This window comes from Pogona vitticeps, chromosome 12 (genome assembly GCF_051106095.1).
Source record: "Pogona vitticeps strain Pit_001003342236 chromosome 12, PviZW2.1, whole genome shotgun sequence".
NCBI lineage: Eukaryota > Metazoa > Chordata > Lepidosauria > Squamata > Agamidae > Pogona > Pogona vitticeps.
Window position 1 is genome coordinate 5964519 of NC_135794.1, and position 13779 is coordinate 5978297.

General features: G+C 46.0%; 1 protein-coding gene across 7 annotated transcripts in view; it reads right to left on the bottom strand.

Moving 5' to 3' along the window:
- Positions 1 to 64: 64 nt before the first annotated feature.
- The window catches only part of ZNF609 (zinc finger protein 609), an 82518-nt gene continuing 68803 nt past the window's right edge, over positions 65 to 13779 (bottom strand). For 6 of the 7 annotated variants that reach the window (XM_072981775.2, XM_072981769.2, XM_072981770.2 and 3 more), the window contains 7 exons: positions 9670 to 9757; positions 6395 to 8780; positions 4346 to 4712; positions 3017 to 3192; positions 2524 to 2734; positions 2157 to 2235; positions 65 to 1620 (listed from right to left, as the gene is read on the bottom strand). In XM_072981775.2, the coding sequence (XP_072837876.2) occupies positions 2162 to 2235; positions 2524 to 2734; positions 3017 to 3192; positions 4346 to 4712; positions 6395 to 8780; positions 9670 to 9757 (3302 nt within the window). In that variant the 3' untranslated portion in view covers positions 65 to 1620; positions 2157 to 2161. The remainder of the gene's footprint in view (positions 1621 to 2156; positions 2236 to 2523; positions 2735 to 3016; positions 3193 to 4345; positions 4713 to 6394; positions 8781 to 9669; positions 9758 to 13779) is intronic. The other variant, XM_072981774.2, reaches the window with a different exon arrangement.

Genomic DNA, 13779 nt, shown 5'->3' on the forward strand with positions numbered 1-13779 from the left:
AACCACTTTTGCTTTAACGGACGTATATGAAACCCCAAGCTGGGAAAGAAACAACCACAACAGGTTTCAAACAATTCCTTTTTACAGTATATACAAAATCCAAGAGGCAGAGAGAGGCCTCACAACAACATATAGACAAGAAACAGAAAGACAGAGCTGAGGACTTGCATTGTTGGGACAGACATACATCACCCACTCTTAGGTAGTTGACCACGTAGGGCAAGAAAGATCTTCCCCGACCACTATTCGAAGTGATCACTCGGCAGGAAATTCTGATAAAGACAGGCAGGTTCCCAATGGGAAGCTTCAAGTGAGGAACACTGGCAAGGGTTAGGGGCGAGGAACCTTCCTATGATGCCGGGAAATAACCTTCCTTTGCACTGGAATTAGCAGAGCACTTTGCGAGAGGAGGTCAGTCTTCAACTGCCTTGGCCAACAGGCTAGGTTATCTCCTACTCTGGTAGAGGTTGACGCTACAGGCGAGCTGCCTGTTCCCTGTTAGGATTGCTCTCTCCATCTTGGTAAGGCCAAGAACTCCCATGCTCGAATCTCAGGCCCAGGCACCCATCCTTTCACTTGCCACAGAGGAGGGAATGAACTTGCAGCTGTGGAGAAGGAAGAGCTGCATGCCTGAAGTTTAAACCGTGACATCTGCACACTCTTACCACGGGACTGAGATCTTAAAAGGAGGGCGGTGGTGGGGAGGATCGGGGGGGGGGGGATGGAAGACATTACGTCTTCCGGCAGAGTGCAGCGAAGATGATGGTGCAGGAGCCGTGGAAACCCATCCCAAGAGGAGCAGAGCCAGCCTGCCAAAAGGCCCTATTTTATGCAGAACTGAATGTATGTTTTTGTGCTGTACTGCCAAAACAGCATCTGCCACTCGCAACACACAAGTCCTGCCAGCAGGGAGAAGAGTCAGAAAAACAGCCCATAGGAAGGAGAGCCTGTCAGGAAGCACAAGGGAGCAGCAGTCCTAAGAAACAAAGTGCTACGGAGTTTTTCAGTGTGGTTCCTGGCAGACGAGCACACAACTGACTAGGCCGGCTGTATTACCTACCCCTATATATGCCCCATTTCCCAGGCCAGCAGGAAGCAGGAGAATCCTCTCTTTCCCTGTGATCCTTGCAGGAGTGCCCCTACTTGTTTGTGCCAAGGAAACAATTACCACTAGTAAAAATACACCATCTGGATCTTCTCTTCAGCCGATCCTGGAGTAGTTGTCTCGCGGTTGTAGCTCAGGTGCAGAAGAGCTGCAAATGGAATCCGGGGGCTCACATGGCCTCCCTTCCCATGATTCCAAGTGTCCAGCAATGCCACACTGCTTGGCCCACCACCATGGAGTCCCTACTCCAGAGGAATTCTGGAAATTGGCCAGTCAACCCCAAGTCAGGTGAATAAATATTTCTGCAAGTCCCAGCTCCACAACTCACACATACGGGGCTCAGCTTGTGTTCAATGGGGAGGAGGCAGGAGCCTGCCTCGCTTTACGGCAGGACCATCAGGCAGAACAATCAACACCATTCAACTGATGTCTTACGCAATTTCCAGCACTTCCTCATGTGAGCCAGTCACATGGCTTAGTATAGTATAGCCTAGGTTATCCAATCGCATCATGTCCTGTTAAAAAGAAAGGAGAAAGGTAACTCGGCACCCGTTCGGGGGTCCTTCCAGCCACATGGTGGCGCTGCAACCACAAAAACCAGGAATTAGAGGAGTTCAGCTGGTAATTATTTCATCCTCAACTGGGGATAGATGGGCTTGGATGCTGCTATAAATAGATATCACTAGCAGCAAAAGAGACGACATAGGACAGATCAGGCAAGATTTCTAGCCATGACACGGTTGCAATCTTGGGTTAGAACCAACGGAAGGCGAACAGCTCTGGGTCATAACCAGGAAGCAATGAGGACTGGAGTAAAAAAATGGAAGGTCAACCAGGGAAATGCACATGACCTTTATTATGCCTTTGCTGCAAAGTGCACAAGGCACTTCTATATGGAACGGCCAGTCTCTCTAGTTTATAGGAGAGTTCATACTCTAGGAAGAGGACCGCCCTTGCCTGGTGGTTATGCCCGGTGGCACTGCCTCCCTTCATTCTCAACAAGCTCCCGCTTTAACCCGATGGCACAAAGGGGGAGGGGGAAATTCCTTACCATTTTCACCTCCGGGGTGGGGGATATAGGGAAGGAGCAGAGCCTTGCTGAGTGGCAACAATGGCTGTAGATGAAAGACCTGCAGTGAAGAAGAATTACAGTGTACAAAGGGAACACGAGAATACAGAAAGCAGGAGGTGCAAAGCAGCCTCCAACATCACACTAGGCTCCAGTACACAGAATATTTCACGCTGTGTACAAGAGGGGATTTAAAGATGGAGTGAGGCAACTAGAGATTACTGAAGGCGAGACAGATGGCTGCAAGTGGCCCCTTGGCTCTGGCCCAGCCTCGAAGCCCAAAGCCCAGCCATATGGTGACCCCAGAATTTTTCCACTCCGCCCCTCCAGAGGCTCCCTTGGCTCTCACCTGTTGCATAGGGCAGGTTGTACTGGGCCGGTAACAATGAATAGCCCAGGTGGTGGTGATGGTGATGTGTAGACATCAGACGCTGTGAAGGAGAGGAGCGTGGCCGGTCAACGCTTCTCTCAGCACCACCGGCTCCCCCTACACCGCTGCAGCCCGCACTGCTGCCTCCCACCCCACAGCCACTGCGCTCCTGAGAGGCCTTCTCGCCTATCTGTAAAAGTAACCAGACAGAGACACACTGAAGCGTGGTGGTGGCAAAGGGAGCCAGCCGGGCGCAACAGGCCAGCCAAGGTCTTATATATCACTTCCTTGCAAGCTGGTGACAGCATTTCTGGAGCCAGGATGCACTCCAAGAGAGAGGCAGCCAAGGCATCCCATGAACAGTGTGAACGCGGAAGGACTGGGTTTCAGAGTGAGCCTGGAGCTGGATAGCTGAGGGCGGCCATCTGCATGGGACAGACAGATCTGCTTCCTGCCCCTGCCCACCACTCACCGTTGGAGACTTGCTCTTATAGTGGCTGGCGTGCTGCTGAAGGATGTCCAAGGCCTTGGATTCAGAGCTGGATTTGCAGCCAATGCTGGGGCTCGCTCGGGACTTCTCACTCTCCTCGCTCCCGGAGGATTTGCTGCCATACGGAGAGAAGGAGTAGCTGGAGGGCAAGTAGGAACCTGCGGAGGAGAGGCCAGTCAGGATTTTTCCTATTCACTCCAGCAGAAATCTCACAAAAGGAAAATGGTGAGAAGTTTATAGGACAGAAAGAAATATGTGAGAGTTGCGCATACCACAAATAATCACTAAAATCTGGGATAATTTGTCATTCTTCCTGCTTTTATTAATGTACAGATAAAGAGCCAAAATCCTAGTGTGTAACTCTGCTCGTTCAGCAGGAATAACATCACCAGCAGTGCTAGACCGCCACTAACTAGAGTTCCTAGTTTGATTGTGGGTTGAGCATGACTTCATCTCATTGTGTGCATGTCACATGCAACCCAGAATCAAAGCAGGAGCTCTTCAATTAATGGGAATCTGCTGCCACTAAAACTTCAATCCTTCTGCACTGGCAGTTATGCAACAGGATACTGGACAGCATTTTCTCCATTACTTAAAATGCATGGATAATCTGAGTGGAAAACTTAGAAGGATGCAACTATTAATTAAAAACAAAGCAGTTTATTACATTTTTGATGTTTCCACGTTTTGAGGAAAACTGCATCCACTGATTACAAAGATTCTCTCTGGGAAGGGTCATAAAATATTACAGTACTACACAAAAATTTGGGGGCCGAAGGCCAAATGGGACTAACTCACAAGAAAATATGCACTGAGACTACACCACTAGTTTCAAAAGTTGTAATGGTATTATAATATGCTCTGCCTGAGATGTCTACCTGGATGTAAAGCAGGCATGGATAAAGTGAACCACATCATGTTTTCAGATGGGGGGGGGGAATTAGGCTCAAACAGTTCTATTATAGTGTCTAGGGTTGTGGGAAAGATTTTGCTGTATTCTGAGTACCCCTGCCCCCATTATTTTTCACGCTGGCCACTAGAGGGTACAAAGAGGTTTTTTAGTATGCTCACACTTTTGTAAGGCAACATGTAGGGGACTGGAGGAAGAGGGTGTGTGTGCATGTTTTGCCCCAGACCTCTGAAGGCTGCCCACGCCTGGCCCAGAGGCATCCCAACACCACCCCAATTGGCCATCTTTTTCCAAGAAGAAAAAGGCCAACCTCTTTCACTACCAATCCAGACTTCATCATTTTATGATTTACATGCAAGATATCTGCTAAACAGTTGGAAAGCATGCCCAAGTCCTCCTACCTGGGTAGTTCTGCATCATGACAGTGGGCATGCCACGGTAACTGGGGTGGTTGGGGTCATATGACTGGCTGTAGGAGTAGCCATGCATGTACGGGATATACGACTGGTGCTGGCTGAGGGGCGAGGACACGGGCACGTGTGTGCTGGGCCTGGCCTCCTTCCCCACTAGGCGCGACTCCTCACTGGAGGGCATTTTACAGTCAGAGCTTGTGCTTTCTTTCCCATCCTCCTTAGCAATGGGCTCTTTGCTGCGACTTCTCTCCTCCTTTAACTTCCGATCCCTCTCTTCCTTCCACCGCTCATCCTCTGTCTTGATGTCGGAGTACTTAGCGGGGTAAACATAGGTCCACATACGGGGCTCGGCTTCCTGCAGCGACATAGAATCAAGCAGTCAGGTGTCTAGATGTTCCACAGCACAGATGCTGACATTAAAAAAAAGTTTTGAAAATTTTAGTTCCGATTATTGAAAAAGAGCCTTGTATATGCAATTAAAGGGAAAATAAACTTTCAAAATGCATGGACTGTATCTAGCAAAGACTCACCACTTTGAGAAGAAAGAACAAGAGCTTAATCCTCCACACATTCCCCTTTAAACTTTTGTTTCTGTCATCCTACAGTGGCCCTCATGTGCCTTTGCCAGATCATACAAACCTTGGCTCTGAAAATAATATTCTCCATTCCCCATAACTCTGAAATCTAAGTTATACAAAAGGCACTTCACTGAATTCTCTTCGTTTTATTCTTCATCTATGCCTTGTTGGGAAGATGCAGGAATTCTGGGTATGAAATTAGCTTAGATGTTTCTTTTATTTTAGGTGAATTAAGACTAAGTGCCAAGCTATCCAAACCTCTTCATAATTAAGATGGCAAGCTTTTGAAGCAACAACCTTTGGGAAAGGAACAGCACCAGAAATTCACAATCCTTGACAACTCTGCAGCCACAGCCCTCTCAAACACAAGGAGCCTTTTTTTTTGGTGGCCCTTCAACAAAAATCAACATGTCAACATATTCTACACTTGCAATCCATTTCCTTTTCCGATGAAATGTCCCAGCCCCTTGCCTAGGCATTGGGCTAAGCAACAGACATCCCCCCCCCAAAAAAAAAGCCAAGAAGCAGTAAGATGAGACAGAAGTAGAGGACCAAGAGAGGGAGAGAGAGAGAGCTGGTTCAGGCTTCTTTCCCTTCTCCAATTCTTACTCCATGCAGCTCAAACAAGGGACTGATAAAAGAAGCAGCAGAGGCAGTCCAGCTGCTTGCCCAAGTACTGAAGCTTGCTCATTACTTCCTAATGAAGTGACAGGAGAAATGGAAAAGGGTTAGGAACTAGCTTGAAGGTCACTGAGACAGATGTCTTGCAAAGCGTCCTCAACCCCATGAAGCACGCTGCCTAGACCTCAACTGAACTGAAGCAGAACCCAAAAGCGATGAATCTATTTATTATTCCATGAGAATTAAATTTTCTCCTTGTATGCAACTGCCCTTTTCTTCAACTTCTGTACCTTGAGCCCCCAATCTGAATGAGTCACAGAGACCATGAAAAAGAACTCTCAGCTCCTCGCCATGACTGGCCCAACCATGGCCTAGAAAATGGCCAGGCTGCAGCTCTCAAAACACATTTTAGATCAGAAAGGCAATTTAAGGACAACGGCTAGAATACCACATACACCAGTTTATGAGCCAGCAAAGGTCAAGCTTAATTCAAGGACTCCAACTAAGAGACTGGGGGGTAAAAAGTAGGACGAAAGCATCAGCATACTTGGAGTGATCAAGCTGTAGGTTAGTTCATATATGGCTCTTACTCTAGTCTAATCCTCCATTTGCAACTGGAGCAGCCGTTCTCCTAGAAAGAGATTCCAAGATCCAGAAAGCTAGCAAACTGAGCAAGGGCCAAGAAGGAATGTGGATTTCCTCTTTCCCTACTGCGTATCCTCTACTCTGCCCAGAGCCACACAATTGCTTTCCAGGACTAAGAAAGTGTGGGAGTACTTTCTGGCTTGACATTTGCTTTTCCCACTTCAAGGAACCATGCATATCCCCTTCCATTTACCTGTCTGTACCAGAGCACTGGGTCTACTTCTGTCTGGCGGCCACAGTCCAAGGCAATCTTTGACTCTGTGGTCTCCTTGCTGAGGTGGCTGTCGCTTAGCTTTCCCTTGAGGCCTTCTGCCGTCTGGCTTTGCAGCTTTAGGGAATCCTCCAGTTTGGGAATAATGACGGACTTGGCCACATCACTCCCTTGATCCTTGGCCTTATTCAGTCCGGATTTAACCAGGTCAGTCAGACTGGGTGCTTTGGTTAGAGTGGGAGGAAGAGATTGCTTCGGCTTCCATTCCTCCTTGAGGGCTACCTCCCTCTCTTTCAGCCCCAGCTCCACCTTCTTGTCCATCCCACGCTGCTGCTGTTGCTGCTGTTCCAGGCTCTGTCGCTGCTTCTGCTGGTCTTCATACTGCTGCCTATAGGTGGGGTTTGTGCTCAGCAAGTGAGCATGGTACCCTTGCTCACTATAGCCATAAGGAGGCACATAGGCATACTGGTTATAGTAAAGCGACTGCATGTACATATTAGATCTCTGTTGGATGACAGAAGGCTGCTGACTGGAGGGGCCCAACTCCGGCTTTTTTTCCTCACAAGCTTCATTCTTCACCTTCACCTCTGGGCTTGGGGGCTCCTCATCCTTCTTCAGTTTCAAGGCCTGGCCATCCATGGCAGTTTGGTTGTTGGGATTAATAGGCCCTGGACTTGACTGTGCATAACCCGGTGAGTAGTAAGCTTCAAAGCCCTGGTAATAAGGAGACTCCTTGTTTTGAGGCTGAGATGGGAAGAGGGCTTTTTTGGCCCCTTCCTTGGCAAGCTGCTCAGGATCCCTCACCTTCATGCTCTCCAGCTTAGCCTCCCCATCCTCCCCTGCATCTGAGATGTCAGAATAGGCCGGGCTATTTGTTTTGGCAGAACTAGCTTCAGCACCGTTGTGAGTAACCACATGAAGTGGAGTCATGGGCTGCGTGGGTGCTGCAGCGCTATCTAGTCGGCTGGCCCCTCCAATAGACGGGCTTGGGGCGTTATCGGTAAAACTATAGATCTTGTCCGCCTCAGCTTTGATGCTGGCAAGACGGCTCTGGTGAGGGTCAGTGGAGCCATTCAGAAGGCTCTCCCCTTTAGCCCCAAGATCAGGGGGTTCTCCTCGGAACGGGCTCTTGCCCTCCTCGGCTCGACACACTTTCCCAGGCGTCAAGGGGCTCTCGATCTCCTTTGACTCTTTCTTCTTCTTGTCTTTCTTCTTCTTGTCCTTGACAGGAGTAAGTGTTGGGCTGACGGTGAAAGGTTCTCCCATGACCGTTGGTTTGGGTTGGATGGGCTTCAGCTGGGGGCTGTTGGGCATGGCCTGCACAACGGTGGTGGTGAGCCCTGTCGAGGAGACAGGGCTTGTGGCAGTAAACGTGGCCGCTTGGAAGGTGTAGATCTGAGGAGGAATGGCCGGGGCAATAGGACGGGCAGACTTGATGCTCTTTGAAGATACCTTCTCCGGCTTGACGCTGAGGGGCTTTTTTGATTTTTCTTTGTCGCTGCCCCTCTTTTCTATCGAGTCAAAGCCATCATTGCTTGTTTCGTCAGCGACTGAAGGACCGTCCTCAGAGCCATCATTGGAAAGAGCCCCGGAATCAGGATCTCCCTCACCACCTAGTTTCTTCTTGCAAGGAGCCTTAGTGTTGAATTTGCTGGATGATGAAGGGCTGTGGGGTTCTATCAGCCGCACTTTGGGAGTGGTTGATCGAGCTGGAGACAGAGAGCCCTTCTGGCTACCAGAGGCACCGTTGCAGCTGCCCAGGTCAGCAGGAAGGGACGATTCCTCTCCATACTCGCTATCCCCATCAGCCTCAGGCTTGCTGTCATCATCTGTGTGTGCGTGGGCCTGGTGGTACTTGAGCCCATTGATGTGCTTGTACTTTTTGCTACAGTTGGGATGGGGGCAATCAATGAGGATGGGGGACGGGCAGTTTCTATCCAGAATGGCAGGCTCCACCTTGACCGTAGTTGAAGCCACAGCTGCGGCAGCTGCCGCCGCCGCCACCATCGGTGCAGCAGCCGAGCCCATGGAGTTTGTGCGCACTCGCTTACTCCCCTTGGAGTCCTCGGAGCTGGAATTCACTTCCAAGTCAGAGAGGGGTTTGCTCTTTCGCTTGGTCACAGAGGAAGGGCTGGCCTTGACATCCTCGGGCGTGCCGCTGGGCGGGAGGCGGTGCTCTGAAGAGTTCTGGCTGCCTCGGCGCCCCTTGCTGTTGGCTCCTGCCCGAGTCTTGCTACTATTGCTGGTCCCTTTGCTCTCTGAAGCAGCTGTGCTTTCGTTCATAGGTGGGTTGTTATTGGGGCGCATGCGCTTGCCCCTTCCTCGACCATTTCGCATCTCCAGGTCACTGGTGGGAGAATCACAGAATCTAGGAGAGAACAGAGCAGGGCTTAGAAACAAGCAGTTGGCTCTCAAGCCATTTCCTCTTTTTGCTACTGAGTCTCTCCTGGAAGTTGCCTTTAGTCACTTTAGTATGCAGTGGCTAAAAGAATACCGGAGCCTCTGATCCAAGTATCCTGCATTTACTTGCCTACTAATGTACTAGTTTATTTGGGATATGAAGCAGGCAGGAAAATAGATGCACAGGTTTTTTTTTAAAGCAGGAATAGGTAGGCTGCATAGTCCATGAGATTATTGAATTTATCTAGAATCCTAAAATATTCAGCTTCCACTGTATAATTCTAGCATTCAATGTTGCAGGCAGAAGCAGAAACCTCACTGCTAAAAGCAAAAGTGAATTAGCCAATTAGCCAACACCCCCTTTTTCAATCCTAAAAAAGCAGATCAGTGCAACATTAAATTCTCTTGATGAAGCACAGACACGGTAACTGAAGGCCATTTTTCTTAGGGACAAGTTGCACCCACAGAAGTCAGCATGGGGCCTGCAAGGTGGTTTAGAAATTTTGTCTTTCAACTCAGTACTTTCATATGAGGAAGCAGCACTAGCCATAAAGAGCTCTAAATTTAAATCAGATCCATCTCCTTTGGCCAGGAGAAATGAAAACAGTTGTTTTCATTCCGCAGATTGGATAAGTTAGTTGGAATATTTTGGGAGCTGAGGTCCAGAAGTAATTTTTCCCCTCTCTCTAGTTCTCATTCTACAATGGACATATATTAAAAGAGAAAAAGAAGATACAGAGTGGCAGCCCTTCAGTGCTGTTTGGAATCAAAGCATCTCTCCTTTAATGGATGGCTAACCAATGAGAAGGTAGAATCACAAGGAACGCTGTGAGGCAGCTCCCTGCCTTCTGCTTTACCTGGGTGGTGCCCAATCATGTTGAGTGCAGTCCAGCAATGTCCCCACATAAGTCTTATTCCTCCAGGTGACGTTCACCACCAACATACCTGTGTGAGCAAGAGAAAACAATGGTAACATCCTAGGCTCCAGCACTGGTAAATCCAGTAAAAAAAACTACCTTTCAAAAATATATATGTAGAATATACTTATTAATAACACACTGAAGTAGTCCCAAAGGAGAGGATGGGTCGAGCATTTTAAAAAAAAAGTCTGCTGTTGATATACTGCCCCATACCGCTCAAAGCTCTCTCTGGGTGGTTTACAATTCAATTATGCAAGCTACACATTCCACCCCCACCCCAAGCAAGCTGAGTACTTACTAATTTACCAATCTCAGAAGGATGGAAGGCTGAGTGAAACTTGAGCCAGCTACCTGGAATTGAACAATTTTGGCTGCATTACTGCAGTTTAACCATGAGGTTCAATTTAAATCAGGTTCAAGCCCCTTCCCACTGCATACCGCTTGTAAGGAGTTAAAACCTACCCTACCCTAAACTCATGTGAGCTTTCCTAGCCAGTCGCCATGCTAGCTGTGGGATTCTGGGAGTTTTCATTCAAAAAAGAAACTTCTCCAAGCTCTGCTTCCATCCTCCTTGAGAACAAAACTTGGAGGTATAGGCTCTAGGATTAGGTCACACAAGCCCCAAAGGAAAACTGACTCCTTCTAAATCCTACATCAAAAGCCAGCACAGTATTAATCAGAAGTGGGAAACATAATTAAGAGTTAGCGACTGTACAGAATGTACTTGCAAGCCCTCCAAGGCCAGCTGCATGCATCTTTCCAGTTTCAGCATTTTTAGGGCACATTCATTATACTCCTAACTGCAGAGTTGGTTTATAAGCTGTTCAGAAACCTCTGGAGGAGCAAATATTTGAGATCACCAGCTGTGAGAAACAAAAGTCTTGGTACTCTTTCCACAAACATGTTCTCACAGATTTAAAAAACAACACCACCACTCCATCTATCAAATAGGACTTGCCCTCCTTTATGGCACATTTTTGGGATTGCACTGCAAAACCAATCTAGAGGGTCCCAACTGTAATCTGCTGTGTGTGTTGTGTACTGTAACTCTAGGCTTGATGAGCAAACCATCTGTCCTGCTGCCACAGGCAGCTCTTCCTATGTGCTTTTGGCAGAAATGTAGGGATAGCACCTATATACCTGGCACACATCTACAGTCCCCACTGCCAGATGTCCCTAAGTACCTTTAAGAATCAGAGCCACAGTGAAAGGTTACATATAATTCAGCAATTAAGTAGACCTCAGGTGGCCAGCTGATTAAAGCCAGCCATTTGTTTTCTACTTTCTATGCATACAGTACCTGTATGTTCAAGATCTTCAGTTTTAAAACCATGTAAATACACTTCTTGCCTTCATAGTTGTTGAGACATTGAAAGAGCACAGTCGGAACACTAAGTATGTAGATTTCTGAAACTCGCATGCACAGCAAAGCCTATTTGTCCCTCTTTTATGGCCTTTTCTACAAACCCATACCATATCCTCCCTTCGTTTCTTGCCAGAAAAGTCAATGTTTTCAATGGAAAAAGTCAACTGAGCCTCAAGTATCAGGTTTAGAATAAAATTTGCAAACTGAGAAAGTATATGAAATACACTTGCATAGATGTACTGACATACATAATTCAAATCTGAACAAAAAATGTGGACTTCCTTGCTACAGATTATATATAGCCTGGCTCACACAACTCTCTATCAGAAAACAATTATGCTAAACGGTTTTATGCCATTAGCAAAGTTAACTCAAGTGAGTGTTCTCTTCTCATAACAGCCTCCTCTAAACTATTGCAATCAGTCAAAATGTACTTACAAATGCAATAGTTCACTTATGCAACAATGCATTTAAAAACCTCCCTAACAACCTTTGAACATCTAATAATCGTTTTCTTATGTCTGTTATCAAAAATCAGTCCATAGCTAACTCTACTGATTAATTTTTATATGACGGCAGAAATTTAGTATAGAACTGGGCTGATCTACTATAAAGAACCAGTCATGAACAGTGAGTTCAGAGTCAGAAATGACAAAAACAAAAAGACATATTCCACATAGACCATCTTATTATTATACAAACAAGCCCTACCTATCTTTCTGTTGGCTAAGAGGAATAGTTATGATAATAGAATATTCAAATAGTTACAGACACATCATTCTTCACATCGTACAGTTCTGCATATTCTACAGATCTCTACGATAAATGGGACATATTATAAGGAAAAGCAGGTTAGATTCAGATGGAAGGCGGAAAACTGTTGGAAGAAACAACAGTAATTTAAGAGAAGCAGGTGACATCCTATTACTGGCAGAAAACTGTCATGATCTGAAACACAGATGAAGGTTAAAGAAAAAAATGCAAAGGCACTGAGAAGACAAAAACACTGATTACAGAAGAATTACATAATTTTAATGGTGACAATGAAGAAATCAAAACTTAGATTTTCTATGCCTGGGTTCATTCATCAATCAAAATAGAGACTGCAGCCAGGAAATCATAAGACCGAGACTTGGAAAGGTAACAATGAAGGAAGTAGAAAATATCCCTAAGTGTAAGGATGTGTTGCTGGAGGCCAAGATCATCCATACTATGATATTTTCAATCATCATGTTCGGATAGAGGAACTGAACAATGGAGAATGCTGACAGGAAAACATCAATTCATTTGAAATGTGACATTGGAAGAGAGATTTATAGATATCACAGACCACTAAAAAAAAAAAACAACAGTAAGCTCTAGGTCAAATTGATCTGGACCTCTCATTAGAAGCCAAAGTGACTAAACTCAGGTTATCATATTTTAGAAGTAGTATCATGGGAAGATAAGATTTAATGGGAAAGACAACAATGTGGAGAGGACAAAACTAACATGAGATGGATTGACCAAATAAAGGAAGCCACAGTTTTTAGTATGCAAGACCAGAGCAGGAAGTCTTAAGGAATTGATTTTGATGGTAATTAATTCATAGGAAAGCCATAAAAACACCACAACACATATCATCATCATCATCTTAAAATGACACTTCATGAGCCAAATCCTAATCTTAACCTATAACATCCTGCCTCTTGAGCCTGGGAAAAGTGATTTCCAACATTTTAAAGCTTGAAATATATTAATGCATCTTTTAAGGATGTATAATAAAGGAAAGCTAACAAATTGCTAGTACAATATCTTGGTCTAGTAACCAAGATGGCGGTACCCAGAAGCTCACATACAGCAGAGCAACAGACGGAAGCAACCTAAAACTTAACAGATATCAACATAAACTCAAAATACATCCTGGTAACTATCCCAATATTTACAGTATTTCATTCAAAGATGGAAAGTGAAATGCTTTGCATGGCATCCACATGTGTAGATGTTGTTTATATATATGTCCTCGGAAAACATGATGCAACCACACTTGCATGCATGTGGTTCCTTTTAGTGCGTAGTAAAGGGTGAGAAAACTAATGATCACCTACATGTTTCTGTATTTCAATTCCTACCAGTCCAGGCTATGTGGCCAATAATGAGGGTTAATGGCAGTTGGGAGGTCAATGCATCTGGAGGGCTACCCATCATCCAGCCTGGCTTAAAAGCATGTGCGGAATCAATATAGCTTCAGTAGCTCAGACATTGCTGTTTCTCTTGACAACGTGAAAAATATTGCAGTTGAATGCTGGGTTGAAGCGGTGAAGCAAAAACAAATTCAAGAAAAGCACCCTAGAGAAAGAGAGCAGTAAGTCTACATGAGAGTAATTTATCCTTTATGGGGAAAGCAACCTTGTTTGGACAGAACCATTTACGATTACACTCCCACAGTTAGTCACCAGCCTGCTCCTGATAGGGCCGATGACCCAAATTCCTCTCTTGCCAGTGCAACAGAGAAATGTATAAGACCTCTGGTTACCAGATCACTGTAGGGGTTGAAGCCTAAAGCTTTGTGCCACAGGCATGCACTTGGTAAACATGTAAAAGAGGGCAAAGGGGAGCTGGCAAGAGAAAGAATACGACTAAGACGATTCCTGCTGCTCTAGGCAGGGCACCAATCTAAAAATTCCAATTACAAAACCTCT